The sequence below is a fragment of the Symphalangus syndactylus genome, chromosome 5, assembly GCF_028878055.3.
Source record: "Symphalangus syndactylus isolate Jambi chromosome 5, NHGRI_mSymSyn1-v2.1_pri, whole genome shotgun sequence".
NCBI classification, from domain to species: Eukaryota; Metazoa; Chordata; class Mammalia; order Primates; family Hylobatidae; genus Symphalangus; species Symphalangus syndactylus.
This window is the reverse complement of record NC_072427.2, coordinates 147,342,084-147,362,562: the sequence shown is the minus strand read 5'-3', so window position 1 is coordinate 147,362,562 and position 20,479 is coordinate 147,342,084. Positions and strand designations below refer to the sequence as shown.

The following is a 20,479-nucleotide window of genomic DNA, read 5'->3' as shown; positions in this document are numbered from 1 at the left end:
AAACTTCAAGATCAAGGCACCGGCAGATTTGGTGTCCAGCGAAGGCCCACTTTCTGGTTTATATATGGCTCCTTCTTGTTGTGTCCTCACATGGTGGAAGGGATGAGCCAGCTTTCTGGGGTCTTTCATTATAAGGGCACTAATTTCACTCATTTTGTTGAACCCTCATGACCTAATCACCTTCCAAAGTCCCCACCTCCAATACTATCACCTTGGAGGTTAGGATTTCAACATACGAATTTTAGGGAGACACAAACATTCAGACCATAACACCAAGTGTCAAGAAAGCCAAGGGGGCTGGGCGCGGTGGCTCACGCCTGTAATCCCAGCACTCTGGGAGGCCAAGGCAGGCGGATCATGAGGTCAGGAGATCGAGACCATCCTGGCTAACACAGTGAAACCCCGTCTCTACTAAAAATACAAAAATTAGCTGGGCGTGGTGGCGGGCACCTGTAGTCCCAGCTAATCGGGAGGCTGAGGCAGGAGAATGGCATGAACCCGGAAGATTACAGGCATGAGCCACTGTGCCTGGCAGTTCTTTATCACTTTTAGCATCTATTTCATTTTTAAAATCTGATTGATTTTTAAAACGCTACTACTAAATTTTGGCTTTCCCTAAAAACAAGCACCAGGGCTCATGGACAGCATATAATATATTTTTTAGAATTTTTAAATCAATGAGGAAATGAAAGCCAACCTCAAAAATGAGAAGCAGAAACTTCCAGTTTGGATTGTGGCTTAAATAGCTTGTGGCAGACCAATTGTTTGCTGAGACCAACCAGGAAAGCTGGATCAATACAAAAAAACTATTAGAAAGCATCAGAGAGGCTTCCACAGAACAAGGAATTTCAGGAGCCAAGACCCTAGAGAGAGAGAAAGCTGGACATGGCATCTGCTGGCTCTTCAGCAGTGACTGAAGGACTGAGTGTCTGTGCAGATGATGACAACTGGGAGGCTGGTAACTAAATAATAAAACTTTAGACAAGCACTCCTCTATGAATAATGAAGAGCTGAGAATGGACTTTTTTTTTTTTTTTGGAGGAAGGGTCTCATTCTATTGCCCAGTCTGCAGTGCAGTGGCCCAAGCTTGGCTCACTGCAACCTCCACCTCCTGGGCTCAAGCCATCCTCCCACCTCAACCTCCCAAGTAGCTGGCACTACAGACACACACCACCATGCCCAGTTAAGTTTTGCATTTTTGGTAGAGACGGGGTTTCGCCAGGTTGCCCAAGGTGGTTTCGAACTCCTGGGTTCAAGCGATCCGCCCACCTTGTCCTCCTAAAATGCTGAGATTACAGACATGTGGCGCTGTGCCTGGCCCAAGAACAGACTATTAATTCATAAAGAATGAAATCCAGGCCGGGCGCGGTGGCTCAAGCCTGTAATCCCAGCACTTTGGGAGGCCGAGGTGGGCGGATCACGAGGTCAGGAGATCGAGACCATCCTGGCTAACACGGTGAAACCCCGTCTCTACTAAAAATACAAAAAAAAAAAAAATTAGCCGGGCGTGTTGGCGAGCGCCTGTAGTCCCAGCTACTCGGACAGGCTGAGGCAGGAGAATGGCGTGAACCCGGGAGGCGGAGCTTGCAGTGAGCTGAGATCGCGCCACTGCACTCCAGCCTGGGGGACAGAGCAAGACTCCGCCTCAAAAAAAAAAAAAAAAAAAAAAAAGAAATCCAGTTCGTTATATTTTTATTTATTTATTATTATTTTTTTTTAGGACAGAGTCTTCCTCTGTTGCCCAGGTTAGAGTGCAGTGACCTGATCTCAGCTCATTGAAACCTCTGCCTCCCAGGTTCAAGCGATTCTCCTCCATCAGCCTTCTGAGTAGCTGGGACTATAGGTGCGCGCCACTACTCCTGGCCAATTTTTGTATTTTCAGTAGAGACGAGGTTTTACCATGTTGGCCAGGCTGGTCTCAAACTCCTGACCTCAGGTGATCTGCTGGCCTCAGCCTCCCAAAGTGCTGGGATTACAGGCATGAGCCATGACGCCTGGCTATTTTTTTTTTTTTTTTTTGAGATGAAGTCTTGTCTGGCTCTGTCACCCAGACTGGAGTGCAGTGGTGCATTTTAACTGATTGCAGCCTCTACCTCCCAGGTTCAAGCAATTCTCGTGCCTCAGCCTCCCAAGTAGCTGGGATTACAGGCATGAGCCACTGCCCAGCTAATTTTTGTATTTTTAGTAGAGACATAATTTTACTATGTTGCCCAGACTGGTCTCAAACTCCTGGACTCTAGGTATCCGCCCGCCTCGGCCTTCCAAAGTGCTGGGATTACAGGCGTTAGCCGCTGAGCCTGGCCTAAAATTTTGAAATTAGTTTTGAACAAACTCAATGTCTGATTGAATCAAGGTAAAATCTACTTTAACTCTGCCAAAGCAAAAGCAAAAGTAAATTGTCGGCTGGTCGCAGTGGTTCACACCTGTAATTTTAGCACTTTGGGAGGCAGAGGCAGGCAGATCACCTGCAGTCAGGAGTTTGAGACCAGCCTAGCCAACATGGTGAAACCTTGTCTCTACTAAAAATACAAAAATTAGCCAGGTATGGTGGTGTGTGCCTGTAGACTCAGCTGCTCAGGGAGGCTAAGGCAGGAGAATCGCTTGAATCCGGGAGGCGGAAGTTGCAGTGAGCCGAGATCGTGCCACTGCACTCCAGCCTAGGCAACAGCGAGACTCCATATCAAAAAAAAAAAAAAAAGTAAATTGTCTCTGGAAAAAAAGAAGATTGGCCAGGCACAGTGGCTCACACCTATAATCCCAGCACTTTGGGAGGCCAAGGCAGGCGGATCACCTGAGGTCAGGAGTTCTAGCCGGAGTATGAGCTTTCAAATTAAAAGAAAGTCTGAGTGTGGTGGCTCATCCCTATAAACTCCTCACTTTGGGAGGCTGAGATGGGAGGGTCGCTTGAGGCCAGGAGTTCAAGATTAGCCTGGGCACCAAAGTGAGAGCCCCATCTTTACAAAAAATCTTTTAAAAACAGCAAGGTGAGGCCAGGTGTGGTGGCTCACACCTGTATTCCCAGCACTTTGGGAGGCCGAGGCAGGCGGATCACCTGAGGTCAGGAGTTCAAGGCCAACCTCACCAACATGGCGAAACCCTATCTCTACTAAAAATACAAAAATTAGCCAAGTGTGGTGGTGCATGTCTGTAATCCCAGCTACTCGGGAGATTGAGGCAGGAGAATCACCTGAACCCAGGAGGCAGAGGTTATGGTGAGCCGAAATCGCACCATTGCACGCCAGCCGGGGCAACAAGAGCGAAACTCCACCTAAAAAAACAAAAAACAAAACAAAACAAAAAACAGGTGAGATGGCATGCACCTGCAGTCCCAGCTACTGGAGAATCGGGGACGAGAGAATTGCTTGAGCCCAGGTGTTCGAGGCTGTAGTGAGGTACGATGGTGTCACTGCACTCCAGCCTGGGCAATAGAGCCAGACTCCATCTCTAAAATAAATAAATAAAATGAAACAATATTTTCTCTTAACTTTAGAAACATTACATTTTCACCATGGAGAATGTAAGTAATACAAAAAGTGAAAAGAAAAAATGAAAAACCACCTGCAATTCAATTACTTAGAAAGAGCCATCCTGAGGCCGGGCGCGGTGGCTCACGCCTGTAATCCCAGCACTTTGGGAGGCCGAGACGGGCGGATCACGAGGTCAGGAGATCGAGACCCTCCTGGCTAACACAGTGAAACCTCGTCTCTACTAAAAATACAAAAAATTAGCCAGGCGCGGTGGCAGGCGCCTGTAGTCCCAGCTACTTGGGAGGCTGAGGCAGGAGAATGGCGTGAACCCGGGAGGCGGAGCTTGCAGTGAGCTGAGGTCGGGCCACTGCACTCCAGCCTGGGTGACAGAGCAAGACTCCGTCTCAACAAAAAAAAAAAAAAAAAGAAAAGAAAGAGCCATCCTGAACATCTTGTTTTTCCTTCTAGTCTTCTTAGCTGTAAACATGATATAATGTTTATATTACCATATACCTTTTTATAGGCACCAAGGGAGGCATGGAATTAAAAATGAGACTGCCCCAGGCACACCTGTAGGAGTAGAGTCTTGACCCGAGCATTCCATTTGTGGTTGAGACAGAAACGGAAGATTCAGTGCTGCCCCAGCAGGTGAGTCTCAGGGTCTAAAGGAGTGCCTTTCAACAGAGGACTTTTATCAAGGAACAATTCGCAATTCCAGCACAGGCATATTTTTTTGAAAGCCTATCTCTCTCCCTTCCTTCCTTCCTTTCTTTTTTTTTTTTTTTTCTTTTTGGTTAGTTTCAGACATTAGGTTACTCTCTATGGGAAAGTTTACATCTTTATTAAAAACAATATTTTAAAATTATTTTATATAAAAATACTGGGAGGCCGGGCGCGGTGGCTCACACCTGTAATCTCAGCATTTTGGGAGGCCAAGGCGGGCAGATTGCCTGAGGTCAGGAGTTCCAGACCAGCCTGACCAACATGGTGAAACCCCATCTCTACTAAAAATACAAAAATTAGCCAGCGTGGTGGCGGGCGCCTGTAATCTCAGCTACTTGGGAGGCTGAGACAGGAGAACTGCTTGAACCCGGGAGGCGGAGGCTGCAGTGAGCGGAGACCGTGCCACTGCACTCCAGCCTGGGCAACAAGAGCAAAACTCTGTCTCAAAAAAAAAAAAAAAAAAAAGAAAAAAAAACTGGGAATGCCTCTCTGCAAAATGGATCTCCAGAAATGTATATTTCATATTTAGAAACTGCCAGCATGTGGAACACCAGGACATTTTCTCAAGTGCATGTGAAAATACATTGTCAGCTGGGCTCGGTGGCTCACCCCTGTAATCCCAGCCCTTTGGGAGGGCGAGGAGGGTGGATCACGAGGTCAGGAGTTCGAGACCAGCTTGTCCAACATGGTGAAACCCCGTCTCTACTAAAAATACAAAAATTAGCCAGGCATGGTGGCGTGTCCCTGTAATCCCAGCTACTAGGGAGGCTGAGGCAGGAGAATGGCTTGAACCAGGAGGCAGAGGTTGCAGTGAGCCAAGATCACGCCACTGCACTCCAGCCTGGGTGACAAGAGTGATACTCCGTCTCAAAAAAAAAAAAAAAAATCAGGCTTTGCTGGGTTTCCCCACTCAGTCTATTACCATTAGGTCGTTCCCTTTTTGTCCAGTCACATTTCTACACAGCTGTCCATTCAGAGAAGCTAAGCATAAAAATAGACACTTTTTTCCTGAGTCTTTCATCTTCATCTCTGAAGGTCCTTTGTCAAGTAAAACTTTGATTAGATAAATTTGTTATGCTTTTCTCTTGTTAATCTGCCTTTTGTTATTGGAGTGTCCTCCTGACTCTTACTATCAGGAGGAAAGGGATCACACCCTCTCCGCCCCTACACAGACATGCAAATTTTTGAGCCCCGCGTGTGAATTACTGAATCAGAAATTCTGGGGTGGGACCCAGGAACCTCATTTCAACAAGCCTTCCTGGGGTTTATTATGCATGCTGAAGTCTGAGAGCCACTGGCAGGGAGGGGGAAGGGGAAAGGGGGACAGAATGCTTTCCAGAGGATATAGGGTTTTGCCCTTTCAATAATTCCTATGGTTGTTCCTCTCCAATAGTATAGCTATAAGGAGCTTCCTAAGAAGAAAAATGTACTAGAAAGTCACTGTGACACCTCCTTTTTGTGTCTACCCCTTTATCAGGTCATTGTTAAGCAGATTTGTCAAATTATTCAAAGCAGCTTTGAATAAATGTGTTGTACAGAGACTTCAGGGGACTTATTTATCTGCGTTTTGGCAGGATTTCCCCTGTGGCTGGAAAGATTCAGATGCGCCTGCTTTCTTTTCTTTCTTTCTTTCTCTCTCTCTCTCTTTCTTTCTTTTGACGGAGTCTCGCTCTGTCTCCCAGACTGGGGTGCAGTGGCGCAATCTTGGCTCACTGCAACCTCCACCTCCCGTGTTCAAGCAATTCTCCTGGCCCAGCTTCCCTAGTAGCTGGGATTACAAGTGCACGCCATGACACACAATGCTCGGCTAATTTTTGTATTTTTCGTAGAGACAGGGTTTCACCATGTTGGCCAGGCTGGTCTCGAACTCCTGACCTCAGGTGATCCGCCCACCTCGACCTCCCAAAGTGCTGGGATTACAGGCGGGAGCCACCGCGCCCGGCCCCCAGATGCGCCTTCTTTCATCGCTTACCTGTACTGTTGTTCTTTTTCACTTTGGAAATGTAAAACCTTCTATTAAGTATAGATGGTTATTATTCTCAAACAGCTAGGTAGATCAGAACAGAAATACCACACACAATTCTCAAATCCTCCAGGACAATCCTCATTTCCCTGGATGACATCTTTCTTACTTTGAGATTTGTAATCAGACAGCCTTTCTTCCTCTCAAGGCTCTGCCACTTAACTAAGCTGTGATCTACAAGTTACTGCCCTGCTCTAAACTTCAGCTTCACAGTTGGTTCCACAGCTCAGGGGTTAGAGCACTGGTCTCTTAAACTTCAGCTTCCTCGTTTATAAAATGAGGACTAGAATAATTTCTATCTCATAGGATTAGTTTAAGAATTAGATAATATTTATTTATTTATTTATTTATTTTTTATTTTATTTTATTTTTTTTGAGACAGAGTTTCGCTCCTATTGCCCAGGCTGGAGTACAATGGTGTGATCCGGCTCACTGCAACCTCCACCTCCTGGGTTCAAGTGATTCTCCTGCCTCCCACTCCTGAGTAGCTGAGATTATAGGCGTGCGCCACCATGCCCAGTATTTTTAGTAGAGATGGGGTTTAGTAGAGATGGGGTTTCACCATGTTCGTCAGGCTGGCCTCGAACTCCTGACCTCAGATGATCTGCCCACCTGGGCCTCCCAAAGTGCTGGGATTACAGGCATGAGGCACCGTGCCCAGCCGACAGGGTCTGATTTCTAGAAAATCCAAATCCTGAAAACACACTGACACCCACCCCCCACATCACACACACACACACACAAACTAAGGTCCCTTGCAATCTCAATCACTATCCCTGCAAAATTCAAACTCGCAAGAATGAAAGCCACACTCCGTTTTCTCCATTTGTTTGTAAGGTTGGTTCTGCACAGACAGATGAAACTACTTCACCCTGCAGAACTCTCTATTTTCAGTGCATTTTATTTACCTGGATCTGAAGGACTACTGTCTTCACCGGATTAGTCACCTCTGGGTCAGGTCCTTCTTCCATTTGAGATTTGAAACCAAACAGCTTTGTTCGTTTTTAGTTTGTGCCACTTTCTAAGCTGTGTACCTAAGACATGCACTTACCCTCTCAAAGTGTCAGCTGGTTTATACATAAAACAGGGGAATATGTGATGTAGCTATCATCATAGGCCTGAAATGTCCATTTCAGTTCTTACTAGTCTAAGCCTTCTCTAGCCTCTGCTCCATATTCTCTGCTAAGGGTTAAATCTCTATTTTATTTATTTATTTTTTTTGAGACGGAGTCTCACCCTGTTGCCCAGGCTGGAGTACAGTGGCGCAATCTCGGCTCACTGCAAGATCTGCCTCCCAGGTTTATGCCATTCTCCTGCCTCAGCCTCCCAAGTAGCTGGGACTACAGATGCCCACCACCACACTCGGCTAATTTTTTGTATTTTTAGTGGAGACAGGGTTTCACCATGTTAGCCAGGAAGGTCTCAAACTCCTGACCTCGTGATCCGCGCATCTCGGCCTCCCAAAGTGCTGGGATTACAGGCGTGAGCCACCACGCCCGACCAAATCTCTATTTTCATAAGATGCATCTGCGAGGGAATAAAATAGTCATCAGAGCCTAACTGCTTTTGGATAAGGTGGACTTGGAAGGGTTAGAACAGGAGCAGATTATTCTCTGTCGACAACTGTCCCTTTAACCTGTTCTGTTGACTTGCTTTGCCCTGACCCCAGAGGAAATCTCAAGCAGATCCCAGAGCCTTTCCAGTCTCTCTTGCTTACTAACAAATAATTACCTTTTATTCAGGTATTTAAAAATCCATTCTCGGTCGGGCACAGTGGCTCATGCCTGTAATCCCAGCACTTTGGGAGGCCGAGGCAGGAGGATCTCTCTCTCTCTTGTTTTGGGGGACGGGGGGCGGGAATGGAGCTTCCCTCTTGTTGCCCAGGCTGGAGTGCAGTGGCACGATCTCAGCTCACTGCAACCTCTGCCTCCCAGGTTCAAGCCATTCTCCTGCCTCAGTCTCCCAAGTAGCTGGGATTACAGGCATGAGCCACCAAGCCCGGCCTACATTTTTTTCTTTTTTCTTTGGAGACAGAGTCTCACTGTCACCCAAGCTGGAGTGCAGTGACATAATGTTAGCTCACAGCTCACTGCAACCTCTGCCCCCAGGTTCAAGTGATTCTCATACCTCAGCCTTCTAAGGAGCTGGGACTACAGGCTCACACCACCACACCCAGCTAATTTCTGTATTTTTAGTAGAGATGGGGTTTCACCATGTTGGTCACGCTGGTCTCAAACTTCTGACCTCAGGTGATCTGCCTGCCTCAGACTCCCAAAGTGCTTGGATTACAGGCATGAGCCACCACTCCAGGCCCCCCGCCCACTTTTTTTTTTTAAGATGGAGTTTTGCTCTTGTCACCCAGGCTGGAGTGCAGTGGCCTGATCTCAGGTCACTGCAACCTTCTCCTCCTGGGTTCCAGAGATTCTCCTGCCTCAGCCTCCTGAGTAGCTGGGATTACTGGCATGGGCCACCACACCCACCTAATTTTTGTATTTACGGTAGAGACAGGGTTTCACCATGTTGGCCAGGCTGTTCTCAAACTCCTGACCTCAGGTGATCCACCCCCCTCAGCCTCCCAAAGTACTGGGATTACAGGCATGAGCCACCACACCTGGCTTTTTTTTTTTTTTTTTTCAATGCAGTCTCATTCTGTCACCCAGGCTGGAGTACAGTGGCATGATCTCGGCTCACTATAGCCTCCACCTCCCAGTTTCGAGGGATTATCCTACCTCAGCCTCCCTAGTAGCTGGGATTACAGGCGTTTGCCACCACGCCCAGCTAACTTTTGTATTTGTAGTAAAGACGAGGTTTCACCATGTTGGCCAGGTTGGTCTCAAACTTCTTGTTTGTTTGTTTTTGTTTTTTTTGAGGCGGAGTCTTGCTCTGTTGCCCAGGCTGGAGTGCAGTGGCGCTATCTCGGCTCACTGCAAGCTCCGCCTCCCGAGTTCACGCCATTCTCCTGCCTCAGCCTCCCGAGTAGCTGGGACTACAGGCACCCGCCACTGTGCCCGGCTAATTTTTTTTGTATTTTTAGTAGAGACGGGGTTTCACCGTGTTAGCCAGGATGTTCTCCATCTCCTGACCTCGTGATCCACCCATCTCAGCCTCCCAAAGTGCTGGGATTACAGGCATGAGCCACCGCGCCCGGCTGGCTGATCTCAAACTTCTGACCTCCTGTGATCCACCCGCCTCAGCCTCCCAAAGTTTGAGGATTACAGGTGTAAGCCACCATGCCTAGCCCTGATTTACATTTTTAAAGGATCACTCTTTCTGCTATGTTGGAAATAGATTTTGGGGTGGGATGGACAAAGGCAGAAGCAGACTGAGTTATGAGATAAACTATATCAGTTGAGAGATGATGATGGTAAGAAGTGGCAGTTGTCTGGATATATTTTAAAGAAAGAAAAGCAAGACTTTCTGACAGATTGAGTTGAGCTATGAGAAAGGGAAGAAGTGAAAGACAGCACCAAGGTTTTTGACTCAAACCACTGGGCAGGTGGAGTTGGCTTTACTATGATAGAGAGGCCTCAGAGTGGGTCAGCGTTCAGTGAAGGGAGCCATAAACTGAGTTTGGGAATTTTAAGTTCAATTCACATAACTTATTAGACATCCAAGCAGAGATACTGAATTGGGAGTTTGACATACAAGCCTGGAAATAAAAATTTGAAAGTAATCTCCCTTTTGGGCAGTATTAAAAACCATGAGATTAGACGACCTGGATTAGAGCTACATGTAAAGGAGATAAGTGGTGAAGGGATTTAACCTTGAGTGTGATTGAAAAAGCACAGGGACAGAAAGCAGTAGGGGAAAGAGGAGCAACAAAGAAAGCTTTGAAAGAGCAGCCATTGACTTTGAGGAAGGCCCAGGAAAGGATAGTGTTCAGGAAGGGGGAGAATAAGCTTTTTCAATGTGGAGGGAGATCCCGATACTTCAGAAGCCCCTGACCATTCAAGTAAGTAAGATGGGGACAGGCCGGGCACAGTGGCTCACATCTCAAATCCCAGCACTTCAGGAGGCCAAGGGGGTCAGATCCCTTGAGCTCAGGAGTTGAAGACCATCCTGGCCAAGATGATGAAACCCCCCATCTCCACCAAAAATACAACAATTAGCCGGGCTTGGTAAGGCACACCTGTAATCCCAGCACTTTGAAATGCCAAGGCGGACAGATCACTTAAACTGACGATTTCGAGACCAACAACAGCACGGTTAACTGCCATCCTACCTCACCCACTGCCTCTCTTTTCTTTTATTTTTTTTAAAGAAAATTTATACCAATTAGCAGACACTCTGAATTTTATCCCACCCTAATCTCTGATAATCACTAATTTACTTTCTGTCTTTATAGATTTGCCTATGCTGGACATTTTATGTAAACAGAATCATACAATATATGACTTTTTGTATTTCAACTTTCACTTAACTTGCTTTCCTTTTTCCTCTTTTTTTTTTTTTTCCCGGTGTGGCAGGGTCTTGCTCTGTCACCCAGGTGGGAGTGCAGTGTCATGATCAGGACTCACTGCAGCCTCGACCTCCTGGACTCAAGTGATCCTCTCACCTCATTTTTTTATTTTTTTGTGGGGAGGAGACCTCACTATGTTGCCCAGGCTGGTTTCCAACTCCTGGGCTCAAGCAATCCTCTTGCCTCGGCCTCCCAAAGTGCTGGGATTACAGGCGTTAGTCACCACACCTGGCCCCCGCTTAGCTTGTTTTCAATATTCATCCATGTTGAGCATGAATCAGTATTTTATTTCCTTTTGTGGCTAAATAATAGTCTATTGTAGGCCGGGCGCGGTGGCTCACGCTTGTAATCCCAGCACTTTGGGAGGCCGAGGCGGGCGGATCATGAGGTCAGGAGATCGAGACCATGGTGAAACCCCGTCTCTACTAAAAATACAAAAAAATTAGCCGGGCGTGGTGGCGGGCGCCTGTAGTCCCAGCTACTCGGAGAGGCTGAGGCAGGAGAATGGCGTGAACCCGGGAGGCGGAGCTTGCAGTGAGCCGAGATCGTGCCACTGCACTCCAGCCTGGGCGACAGAGCAAGACTCCGTCTCAAAAAAAAAAAAAAAAAAAAAAAAAATAGTCTATTGTATAGATATAATACATTTTGTTTAAAGGGGCAATTGCTGGGTCATATGGTAACTTTAAATTTTAGAGAAATAGTCTTTTTCTGCCTCTATTGAGATGATTGCATGTTTTTTTCCTTTATTCTATTCATATGATGTATTACATTGATTTTCCTGTTTTGAACTAATCACATTTCTAGAATAAATCCTACTTGATTATGGTGCATAATCCTTTTACTATGTTGCTGGATTTTGGATTGCTAGCATTTTGTTGAAGTTTTTGCCTCCATATTCATAATGGACATTAATCTATAGTTTTTTGTTTTTGTTTTTTTTTTGAGATGGAGTCTCGCTCTGTCACCCAGGCTGGAGTGCAGTGGCGCGATCTCGGCTCACTGCAAGCCCCGCCTCCCGGGTTCACACCATTCTCCTGCCTCAGCTTCTCCGAGTAGCTGGGACTACAGGCGCCCGCCACCATGCCCGGCTAATTTTTTGTATTTTTAGTAGAGACGGGGTTTCAACCCTGGTCTCGATCTCCTGACCTCGTGATCTGCCCGCCTTGGCCTCCCAAAGTGCTGGGATTACAAGCGTGAGCCACCGCGCCCAGCCTAATCTATAGTTTTTTAGGGGGGATATCTGTCTGGTTTGAGTATCAGTGTGATGGTCTTTAATGTGGCAACTTGGGTAGGCTATAGACCCCAGTTATTCAATCAAATACTAGGTGCTACTGGCATATTTGTTTCTTTTCTTTTCTTTTTTTTTTTTTTTGAGAGGGAGTCTCGCTCTGTCACCCAGGCTGGATTCCAGTGGCACAATGTCGGCTCACTGCAAGCTCCGCCTCCCGGGTTCTTACCATTCTCCTGCCTCAGCCTCCAGACTAGCTGGGACTACAGGCGCCTGCCGCCACGCCCGGCTAATTTTTTGTATTTTTAGTAGAGACGGGGTTTCACTGTGTTAGCCAGGATGGTCTCGATCTCCTGACCTCGTGATCCACCCGCCTCGCCCTCCCAAAGTACTGGGATTACAGGCGTGAGCCACCACGCCCAGCCAGCATATTTCTTTTCTTTTGAGACAGAGTCTCGCTCTGTTGCCCAGGCTGGAGTGCAGTGGCTGGGCTGGGATTATAGGCATGAGCCACCACGCCGGGCCTTGCTACTGACATCTTTAGATGTAATTAAAATCCGTATTAATTGTCTTCAAGTAAAAGGGATTATAATCTGAAAAAGCCTAATTCAATCAGTTAAGGCTTTAAGAGGAAATTCTGCCTAGGGAGAGCAGCTCCATCTCACACTGAAGGGTTCCAGCCATCCTTTCGGACTTGCCAAGACAGTTCCAAGATTGCGTAAGCCAATTCCCTGCAATGAATTTCTTCTTACTTTTATTTTTATTTTTTTTGAGAGAGTCTGGCTCTGTTGCCCAGGCTGGAGTGCAATGGCACGATCTCGGCTCACTGCAACCTCCACCCACCAGGTTCAAGCAATTCTCCTGCCTCAGCCTCCCAAGTAGCTGGGATTATATGTGCCTGCCACCACGCCGGGCTAATTTTTTTTTTTTTCTTTGAGATGCAGTCTCATTCTGTCGCCAGGCTGGAGTGCAGTGGCGCAACCTCAGCTCACTGCAACCTCTGCCTCCTGGGTTCAAGCAATTCTCCTGCCTCAGCCTCCCAAGTAGCTGGGACTCCAGGTGCACGCCACCATGCCCAGCTAATTTTTGTATTTTTAGTAGAGATGGGGTTTCACCATATTGGACAGGCTGGTCTCGATCTCCTGACCTCAGGTGATCCACCCGCCTCGGCCTCCCAAAGTGCTGGGATTACAGGAGTGAGCCACTGCCTCCCCGGTTAAAGCGATTGTCCTGCCTCAGCCTCCCGAGTAGCTTGGGACTACAGGCGCATGCCACCGTGCCCGGCTAATTTTTGTATTTTTAGTAGAGATGGGGTTTCACCATGTTAGCCAAGATGGTTTCAATCTCCCGACCTCGTGATCTGCCCTCCTCAGCCTCCCAAAGTGCTGGGATTACAGGCGTCAGCCACCGTGCCCGGCCTCAAGTTCACTTTTTCTTTGCTCTATGTTTTTCACCAATGTACAACATTGCTAACTTAGGAAAATCAAATATATTCTCACAGGGAAGATTGTTGACTATGCTCTGAAAGTCAAATTTAGCTTCAGCTTGATTTTATTCCACGGATCTTTTTATACAGAAGCAACCAGCTATGCCTTGGGATCAAAATCCAGAACAATCAACTGGAAATTACAGTGAAGATGAACAAAACAGAAAGCAGAAATGGAGAGAAGGAGGAGGAGAAGCAGGCGGAAAGACAGAACGAGAAAAAGAAGAAAAAAATGAAAAGGAGCTGCAAGATGAACAGGAAAAAAAAAGGAAAAGGGAAAATGAGAAACAGAAGCAGTATCCCGAGAAAAGATTAGTCAGCAAATCCCTCATGGACACTCTCTGGGCAAAGTTTAAGTTAAACAGGTGCCCCACTATACAAGAGAGTCTATCACTCTCATTTGAATTTGACATGACACATAAACAGGTATGACAACATTAATAGACATTTCTTCACTGATAGACAAAGTCGCTTGTATAGTACTATTACTCATATAGACCAATATTTTTATTCCTGTATTAATCACCTCCCACACCTCATTTTTTGCAGATAAGTCAATGGTTTTGTAAAAGGAGGAAGAAATATAATAAAGAAATGTCCAAGAGAAAGCATAAGAGAAAGCATACGAGGTAAGAAAGTGTTTCTTGTAAAATAAAAGGAAGTAGAAGGAATATATTGACTTCCAGAGATGGTTTGTGTTTCCATCATTATCGTGTATGCCCGTAAACTTTTTTTTTTTTTTTTTTGAGACAGAGTTTCGCTCTGTCGCTCAGCCTGGAGTGCAGTGGAGCTATCTTGGCTCACTGCAAGCTCCGCCTCCCGGGTTCATGCCATTCTCCTGAGTCAGCCTCCCGAGTAGCTGGGACTACAGGCGCCTGCCGCCACGCCCGGCTAATTTTTGTATTTTTGGTAGAGACGGGGTTTCACTGTGTTAGCCAGGATGGTCTCGATCTCCTGACCTCGTGACCCACCTGCCTCGGCCTCCCAAAGTGCTAGGATTACAGGCGTGAGCCACGGCACTCGGCCTGATCATTGATTTTTGTTTTGTTTTTTGAGACAGAGTCTCACTCTGTCACCCAGGCTGGAGTGCAATGGCGCGATTTCTGCTCATTGCAACCTCTACCTCCTGGATTCAAGAGATTCTCCTGCCTCAGCCCCCCGAGTAGCTGGGGTTACAGGCACGTGCCACTATGCCCAGCTAATTTTTGTATTTTTAGTAAAGACCGGATTTCACCATGTTGGCCAGGATGGTCTCAAACTCCTAATCGCAGATGGTCCACCCACCTCGGCCTCCCAAACTGCTGGGATTCCAGGTGTGAGCCACCACTCATGGCCTCACTTGATCATTAAGCCAAATACGGTACACCGGTTATCAATCCCAGGTGAGCAGAACACTGAACTCTGGTTACCAACACCGAAGGAATGACTCCAACCACATGGAGGATTGCAAAGATCATCACTGTGCCAACCGACGAGAATAGAACTCCAAATGTCTCCACTCAATGCACCTTGTATCAGAGTTGTACAAAACAATGCAGTCAAGCCATGGGTGGAGCCATGCTTTTACAGAGCAAGATCAGCTTCCTGGCAGCCAGTGCAGGGAAATTGGCTATGTGTACCCCTCTCGTGCGCTGAGTTTGCCACAGGGAAAGATAGTCTCACAGAGGCAATAAACCAGTACAGGTCACGTGGGCTTTTTTTTTTTTTTTTTTGAGATGGAGTCTCACTCTGTCGCCCAGACTGGGGTGCAGTGGCATGATCTCGGCTCACTGCAAGCTCTGTCTCCCAGGTTCACGCGATTCTTCTGCCCCAGCCTCCTGAGTAGCTGGGACTACAGGTGCCTGCCACCACTCCCGGCTAATTTTTTGTATTTTTAGTAGAGACAGGGTTTCACCGTTTTAGCCAGGATGGTCTCGATCTCCTGACCTCTTGATCTGCCTACCTCGGCCTCCCAAAGTGCTGAGATGACAGGCGTGAATCACCCCGCCTGGCCTCTTTTTTTTTTTTTTTTTTAATTCGAGACAGAGTCTTGCTCTGTTGCCCAGGCTGGAGTAGAGTGGCCCAATCTTGGCTCACTGCAACGTCCACCTCCCAGGTTCAAGCAGTTCTCGTGCATTAGCCTCCCTAGTAGCTGGGACTACAGATATGTACCACCACACCCAGCTAATTTTTGTATTTTTAGTATACATTAAGTTTCACTATGTTGGCCAGACTGGTCTCAAACTCCTGGCCTCAAGTGATCTGCTTGCCTCCCAGAGTGCTGGGATTACAAGCATGAGCCACTGCACCCGTCAGGGCTCTTTTACCTCTTGATAAGGAAGTATTCCAGGCCCAGGATCTATTCTTATGCGGCCAAGTGGGGATTAAAAGAGTTACAGGCATGAGACTGCATTTCCCAGCAGTCATTACTCTACATTATAAATAAGGAAGCTGAATTGCTGGGAAATAACGTGATTTCATCAATAAATAACAGTTCTTGACTGTCTGTGCCTGAATTTGTACTCTCATCTCTTAGTTTCATAAGCTATGTATCTTCAGTTATAACTCGAGACATAGTCTAGGCGCTATCAATTTGTTTCATATACAGTGTTTGTATACACTTAGTGTCCTCTATTAAAATCCAACTGTGATAGTTTTTTTTTTTTTTAAGAGATGGGGGTCTCATTATGCTGCCCACGCTGGTCTCAAACTCCCAGGTTACAGCGATCCTCCCACCTCAGCCTCCCGAGTGGCTGGGATTGCACGTGTACATTACCATGCCCAGCTGGTGTGATGGTGTTTCTAATATTCTTTTTTTTTTTTTTTTTTTTTTTTTTTTTTGAGACGGAGTCTTGCTCTGTCACCCAGGCTGGAGTGCAGTGGCGCGATCTTGGCTCACTGCAAGCTCCACCTCCCGGGTTCCCGCCATTCTCCTGCCTCAGACTCTCCGAGTGGCTGGGACTACAGGCGCCCGCCACCACACCCGGCTAATTTTTTGTATTTTTAGTAGAGACGGGGTTTCACCGTGGTCTCGATCTCCTGACCTCGTGATCCACCTGCCTCGGCCTCCCAAAGTGCTGGGATTACAGGCGTGAGCCACCGCGCCCGGCCAGGTGTTCCTAATGTTCTTGCACCATTTTTGCCTCCATAACTTTCTTACCACTTTGAAATTTTACAATGTATTTTAGAAAGATTACTTTGCCCTTCAATGAAAATTGTTTTCCAGATTTAACATATTTTGATGTATATATTAAATATATAGACTGTGGCTGGGTGCGTGGCTCATGCCTATAATCCCAGCACTTTGGGAGGCCAAGGCAGGTGGATCACCTGAGGTCAGGAGTTTGAGACCAGCCTGACTAACATGGTGAAACTCCGTCTCTACTAAAAAGACAAAAAAAAAAAAAAAAAAAAGCCAGGCTTGGTGGCAGGCGCCTGTAATCCCAGCTACTCGGGAGGCTGAGGCAGGAGAATTGCTTGACCTGGGAGGTGGAGGTTGCAGTGAGCCAAGATCATGCCATTGCACTCCAGCTTGGGTGACAAGAGTGAAACTCCATCTCAAAAAATAAAAAATAAAATAAATAAATATATAGACTGTGTTGTGAAACTCTTTTTTTTTTTTTTTTTTTTTTTTTTTTTTTTTTTTTTTTTTTTTTTACAGATGGAGGTCTCTCTGTGTTGCCAAGGCTGGTCTCAAACTCCTGCCCTCAAGTGATCTTCCCATTTTGGCCTCCAGAAATCTCCAGAAATGCTGTGATTACAAGCATGAGCCATCACACTGGCTAAGACAATTTACATGACACCATTCTCACCAATAAATGGAGTTCTGAAAGGATAAACAGGAAAATATTAACAGTCATTGATTCTGTGGAGTAGAACTAAATGAGGGGAATGCAAAGGAGTTTTTATGTGTTTTATTTTTACCCTACTGTAGATTTAAAGTTTTCATAATGGATGTTAATTGATTTTATTTAAGAAAAAAAATCGAGTCAAGGCCGGGCACAGTGGAGCACGCCTGTAATCCTAGCACTTTGGGAGGCCAAGATGGGTGGATTACCAGAGGTCAGGAGTTCAAGACCAGCCTGACTAACATGATGAAACCCTGTCTCTACTAAATACAAAAAAATTAGCCGGGTGTGGTGGTGTATGCCTGTAATCCGAGCTACTTAGGAGGCTGAGACAGGAGAGTCGCGTGTACCTGGGAAGTGGAGGTTGTAGTGAGCCAAGGTCGCACAATTGCATTCCAGTCTGGGCAACATGAGCGAAACTCTGTCTCAAAAAAAAAAAAAAAAAGAGGCCGGGAGCGGTGGCTCAAGCCTGTAATCCCAGCACTTTGGGAGGCCGAGGCGGGCGGATCACGAGGTCAGGAGATCGAGACCATCCTGGCTAACACGGTGAAACCCCGTCTCTACCAAAAATACAAAAAAATTAGCCGGACGTGTTGGTGGGCGCCTGTAGTCCCAGCTACTCGGGAGGCTGAGGCAGGAGAATGGTGTGAACCCGGGAGACGGAGCTTGCAGTGAGCCGAGATCGCGCCACTGCACTCCAGCCTGGGAGACAGAGAAAGACTCCGTCTCAAAAAAAAAAAGAAAAAGAAAATAAAAAAATCAATGAAGAAATTACGAACTGGTGGAAATGTTTTGAGACTGAAAGGGAAATCCATTATAGAAGCTAACGGGTTCAGTGCCTTCTGCAATTTGTCAATATATCTCTAAACATTCCCTCCAAACATGACTTTTCTCTACAAATGTGATTACACTCCTGGAAGGGCGATTTGTTGTTGTTGTTGTTGTTCTTTCTGTGATAGGATCTTGCTCTGTTGCCCAGTGCAGTGGTGCAGTCTCGGCTCACGCAACCTCCACCTGGGTTAAAGTGATTCTCCTGCCTCAGTCTCCCAAGTAGCGGGGATTATAGGCGTGAGCTACAGTGCCCAGCCAAGGGTGACTGTTTTCTGGTGTGTGACTTGAGTCAGAGGACTAAGGTCATTTAGTTTTTTTTTCTTTTCTTTTCTTTCTTTTCTTTTTTTTTCTTTTTTTTTTTTTTTTGAAATGGAGTTTCAATCTTGTTGCACAGGCTGGAGTATAATGGTGCGATCTTGGCTCACCACAGCCTCCACCTCCTGGGTTCAAGCTATTCTCCTGCCTCAGCCTCTGGAGTAGCTGGGATTACAGGCATGCGCCACCACACCTGGCTACTTTTGTATTTTTAGTAGAGACAGGGTTTCTCCATGTTGGTCAGGCTGGTCTCGAACTCCCGATATCAGGTGATCCACACATCTTGGCCTCCCAAAGTGCTGGGATTGCAGGCGTGAGCCACCGTGCCCGGCCCATTTAGTTTTTTTCAAGAGCAATTTGATAAATGGGACAAAGAGGGAAGTGAAGACAAGAAGATGACACCAATGGACGTGAGAATGACAGACATAATAAGTTAGAGGTCAAATAAGAGTATGGAAAATGATTGATAAAGGAACTTTAGATCATAATTATCTGCCACTACCCTGGTCACTCCCCAGATTTCATCAAAGGTTTTGATATTGAAATGGCTTTTATAATTCATATGAGTAAACCATCTGACACCCACCCAAGTCTTAGAGTTCTTGAACTTTGTGAGGCGCACTGACCTTCACCCCTTTACAGCCAACATCTAGACCTTGTTATCTGGTATATTTCCCACCAGAAATCTCAAACTCCAAAATTCCCTTCCCTAACTTTTCTCTGTTCTTTTGGCTATTTCATACTTCAGTGACACCTTACAGAGAGTTTAGGCTTTGATGCCACCGTTTGTTCTGATCTAGTAGGACCCTTCTGGCCTCATTCTGTTCTGTAAAGTCTGGACTAGGTGGTTAATAACCTGAATCACTATCTCACCAACACCCTCAGTTCCCTCCATTCTCTTGCCCATTTGTCCTTTTGCACACCTGGCAACAACGTTAGCCTTTCGTGAGTATCCAAAAGCTCCTATACCAGTGTGGTTGGTAAACTTCAGTTTTTTAAAAATCAGAGGCCACGCACAGTGGCTCCTGCCTGTAATCCCAGCGCTTTGGGAGGCCGAGGCATGAGGCCAGGAGTTCAAGGCCAGCCTGGCTAACACGATGAAACCGTCTCTACTGAAAATACAAAAATTAGCCAGGTGTGGTGGCTCACGCCTGTAGTCCTAGCTACTCGGGAGGCTGAGGCAGGAGAATCACTTGAACCCAGAGGCGGAGGTTGCAGTGAGCCGAGATCGCACCACTGCACTCTAGCCTGGGCAACAGAGTGAGACCCAGTCTCAAAAAAAAAAAAAAAAAAAAGGCCAGGCATGGTGGCTCAGGCCTGTAATCCCAGTACTTTGGGAGGCCAAGGGGGACGGATCATGAGGTCAAGAGATCCAGACCATCCTGGCCGACATGATGAAACCCCATCTCTACTAAAAAAATACAAAAATTAGCTGGATATGGTGGCGCGTGCCTGTAGCCCCAGCTACTTGAGAGGCTGATGCAGGAGAATCGCTTGAATCTAAGAGGTGGAGGTTGCAGTGAATCAAGATCGTGCTGCTGCACTCCAGCCTGGGTGATACAGTGAGATTCCATTTCAAAATAAAATAAAACAAATAAAAATCAGAAAAGAAAGACAAATAAGGTTTTTTTTTTTTTTCTTTTGAGATAGGGTCTCACTCTGTACCCCAGGCTGGAGTGCAGTGGCACAATCATGGCTCACTGCAGCCTTGACCTCCTGGCTCAAACAATCCTCCCACCTCAGCCTCCTGAGTAGCTGGGACTACAGGCATGTGCCACCTCATCTGGCTAACTTTTGTATTTTTTGGAGAGATGGGGTTTTGCCATATTGCCCAGACTGGTCTCAAACTCCTGGGTTCAAATCGTCTGCTCGCTTTGGCCTCACAAAGCACTAGGATTACATGTGTGAGCCACCATGCCCGGCCTCAAATCGAGTTTTCTTGTTGACTATGTTGATGCCTCAGGGATGAGATGGAGTCAAAGATGAGGTCAGGGTTTCTGTTATACATATTTGATAATTCAAAATAGTAGTTTTGTATTAAAGACTCTATTAGGCCAGGTACAGTGGCTCATGCCTTTAATCCCAATGTTTTGGGAGGCCAAGGCAGGAGGATTGCTTGA

General features: G+C 46.5%; 1 protein-coding gene across 1 annotated transcript; it reads left to right on the top strand.

Annotated features, from left to right (window-relative positions):
• The first annotated feature begins 885 nt into the window (after positions 1-885).
• NANOGNB (NANOG neighbor homeobox) lies at positions 886-17,080 on the top strand. Its single transcript, XM_055276760.1, is given in 6 exon segments — positions 886-958; positions 3,594-3,691; positions 13,477-13,812; positions 13,936-14,015; positions 17,027-17,033; positions 17,036-17,080. Coding segments are annotated over 6 exon segments (639 nt in total).
• The last annotated feature ends 3,399 nt before the right edge of the window (positions 17,081-20,479 follow it).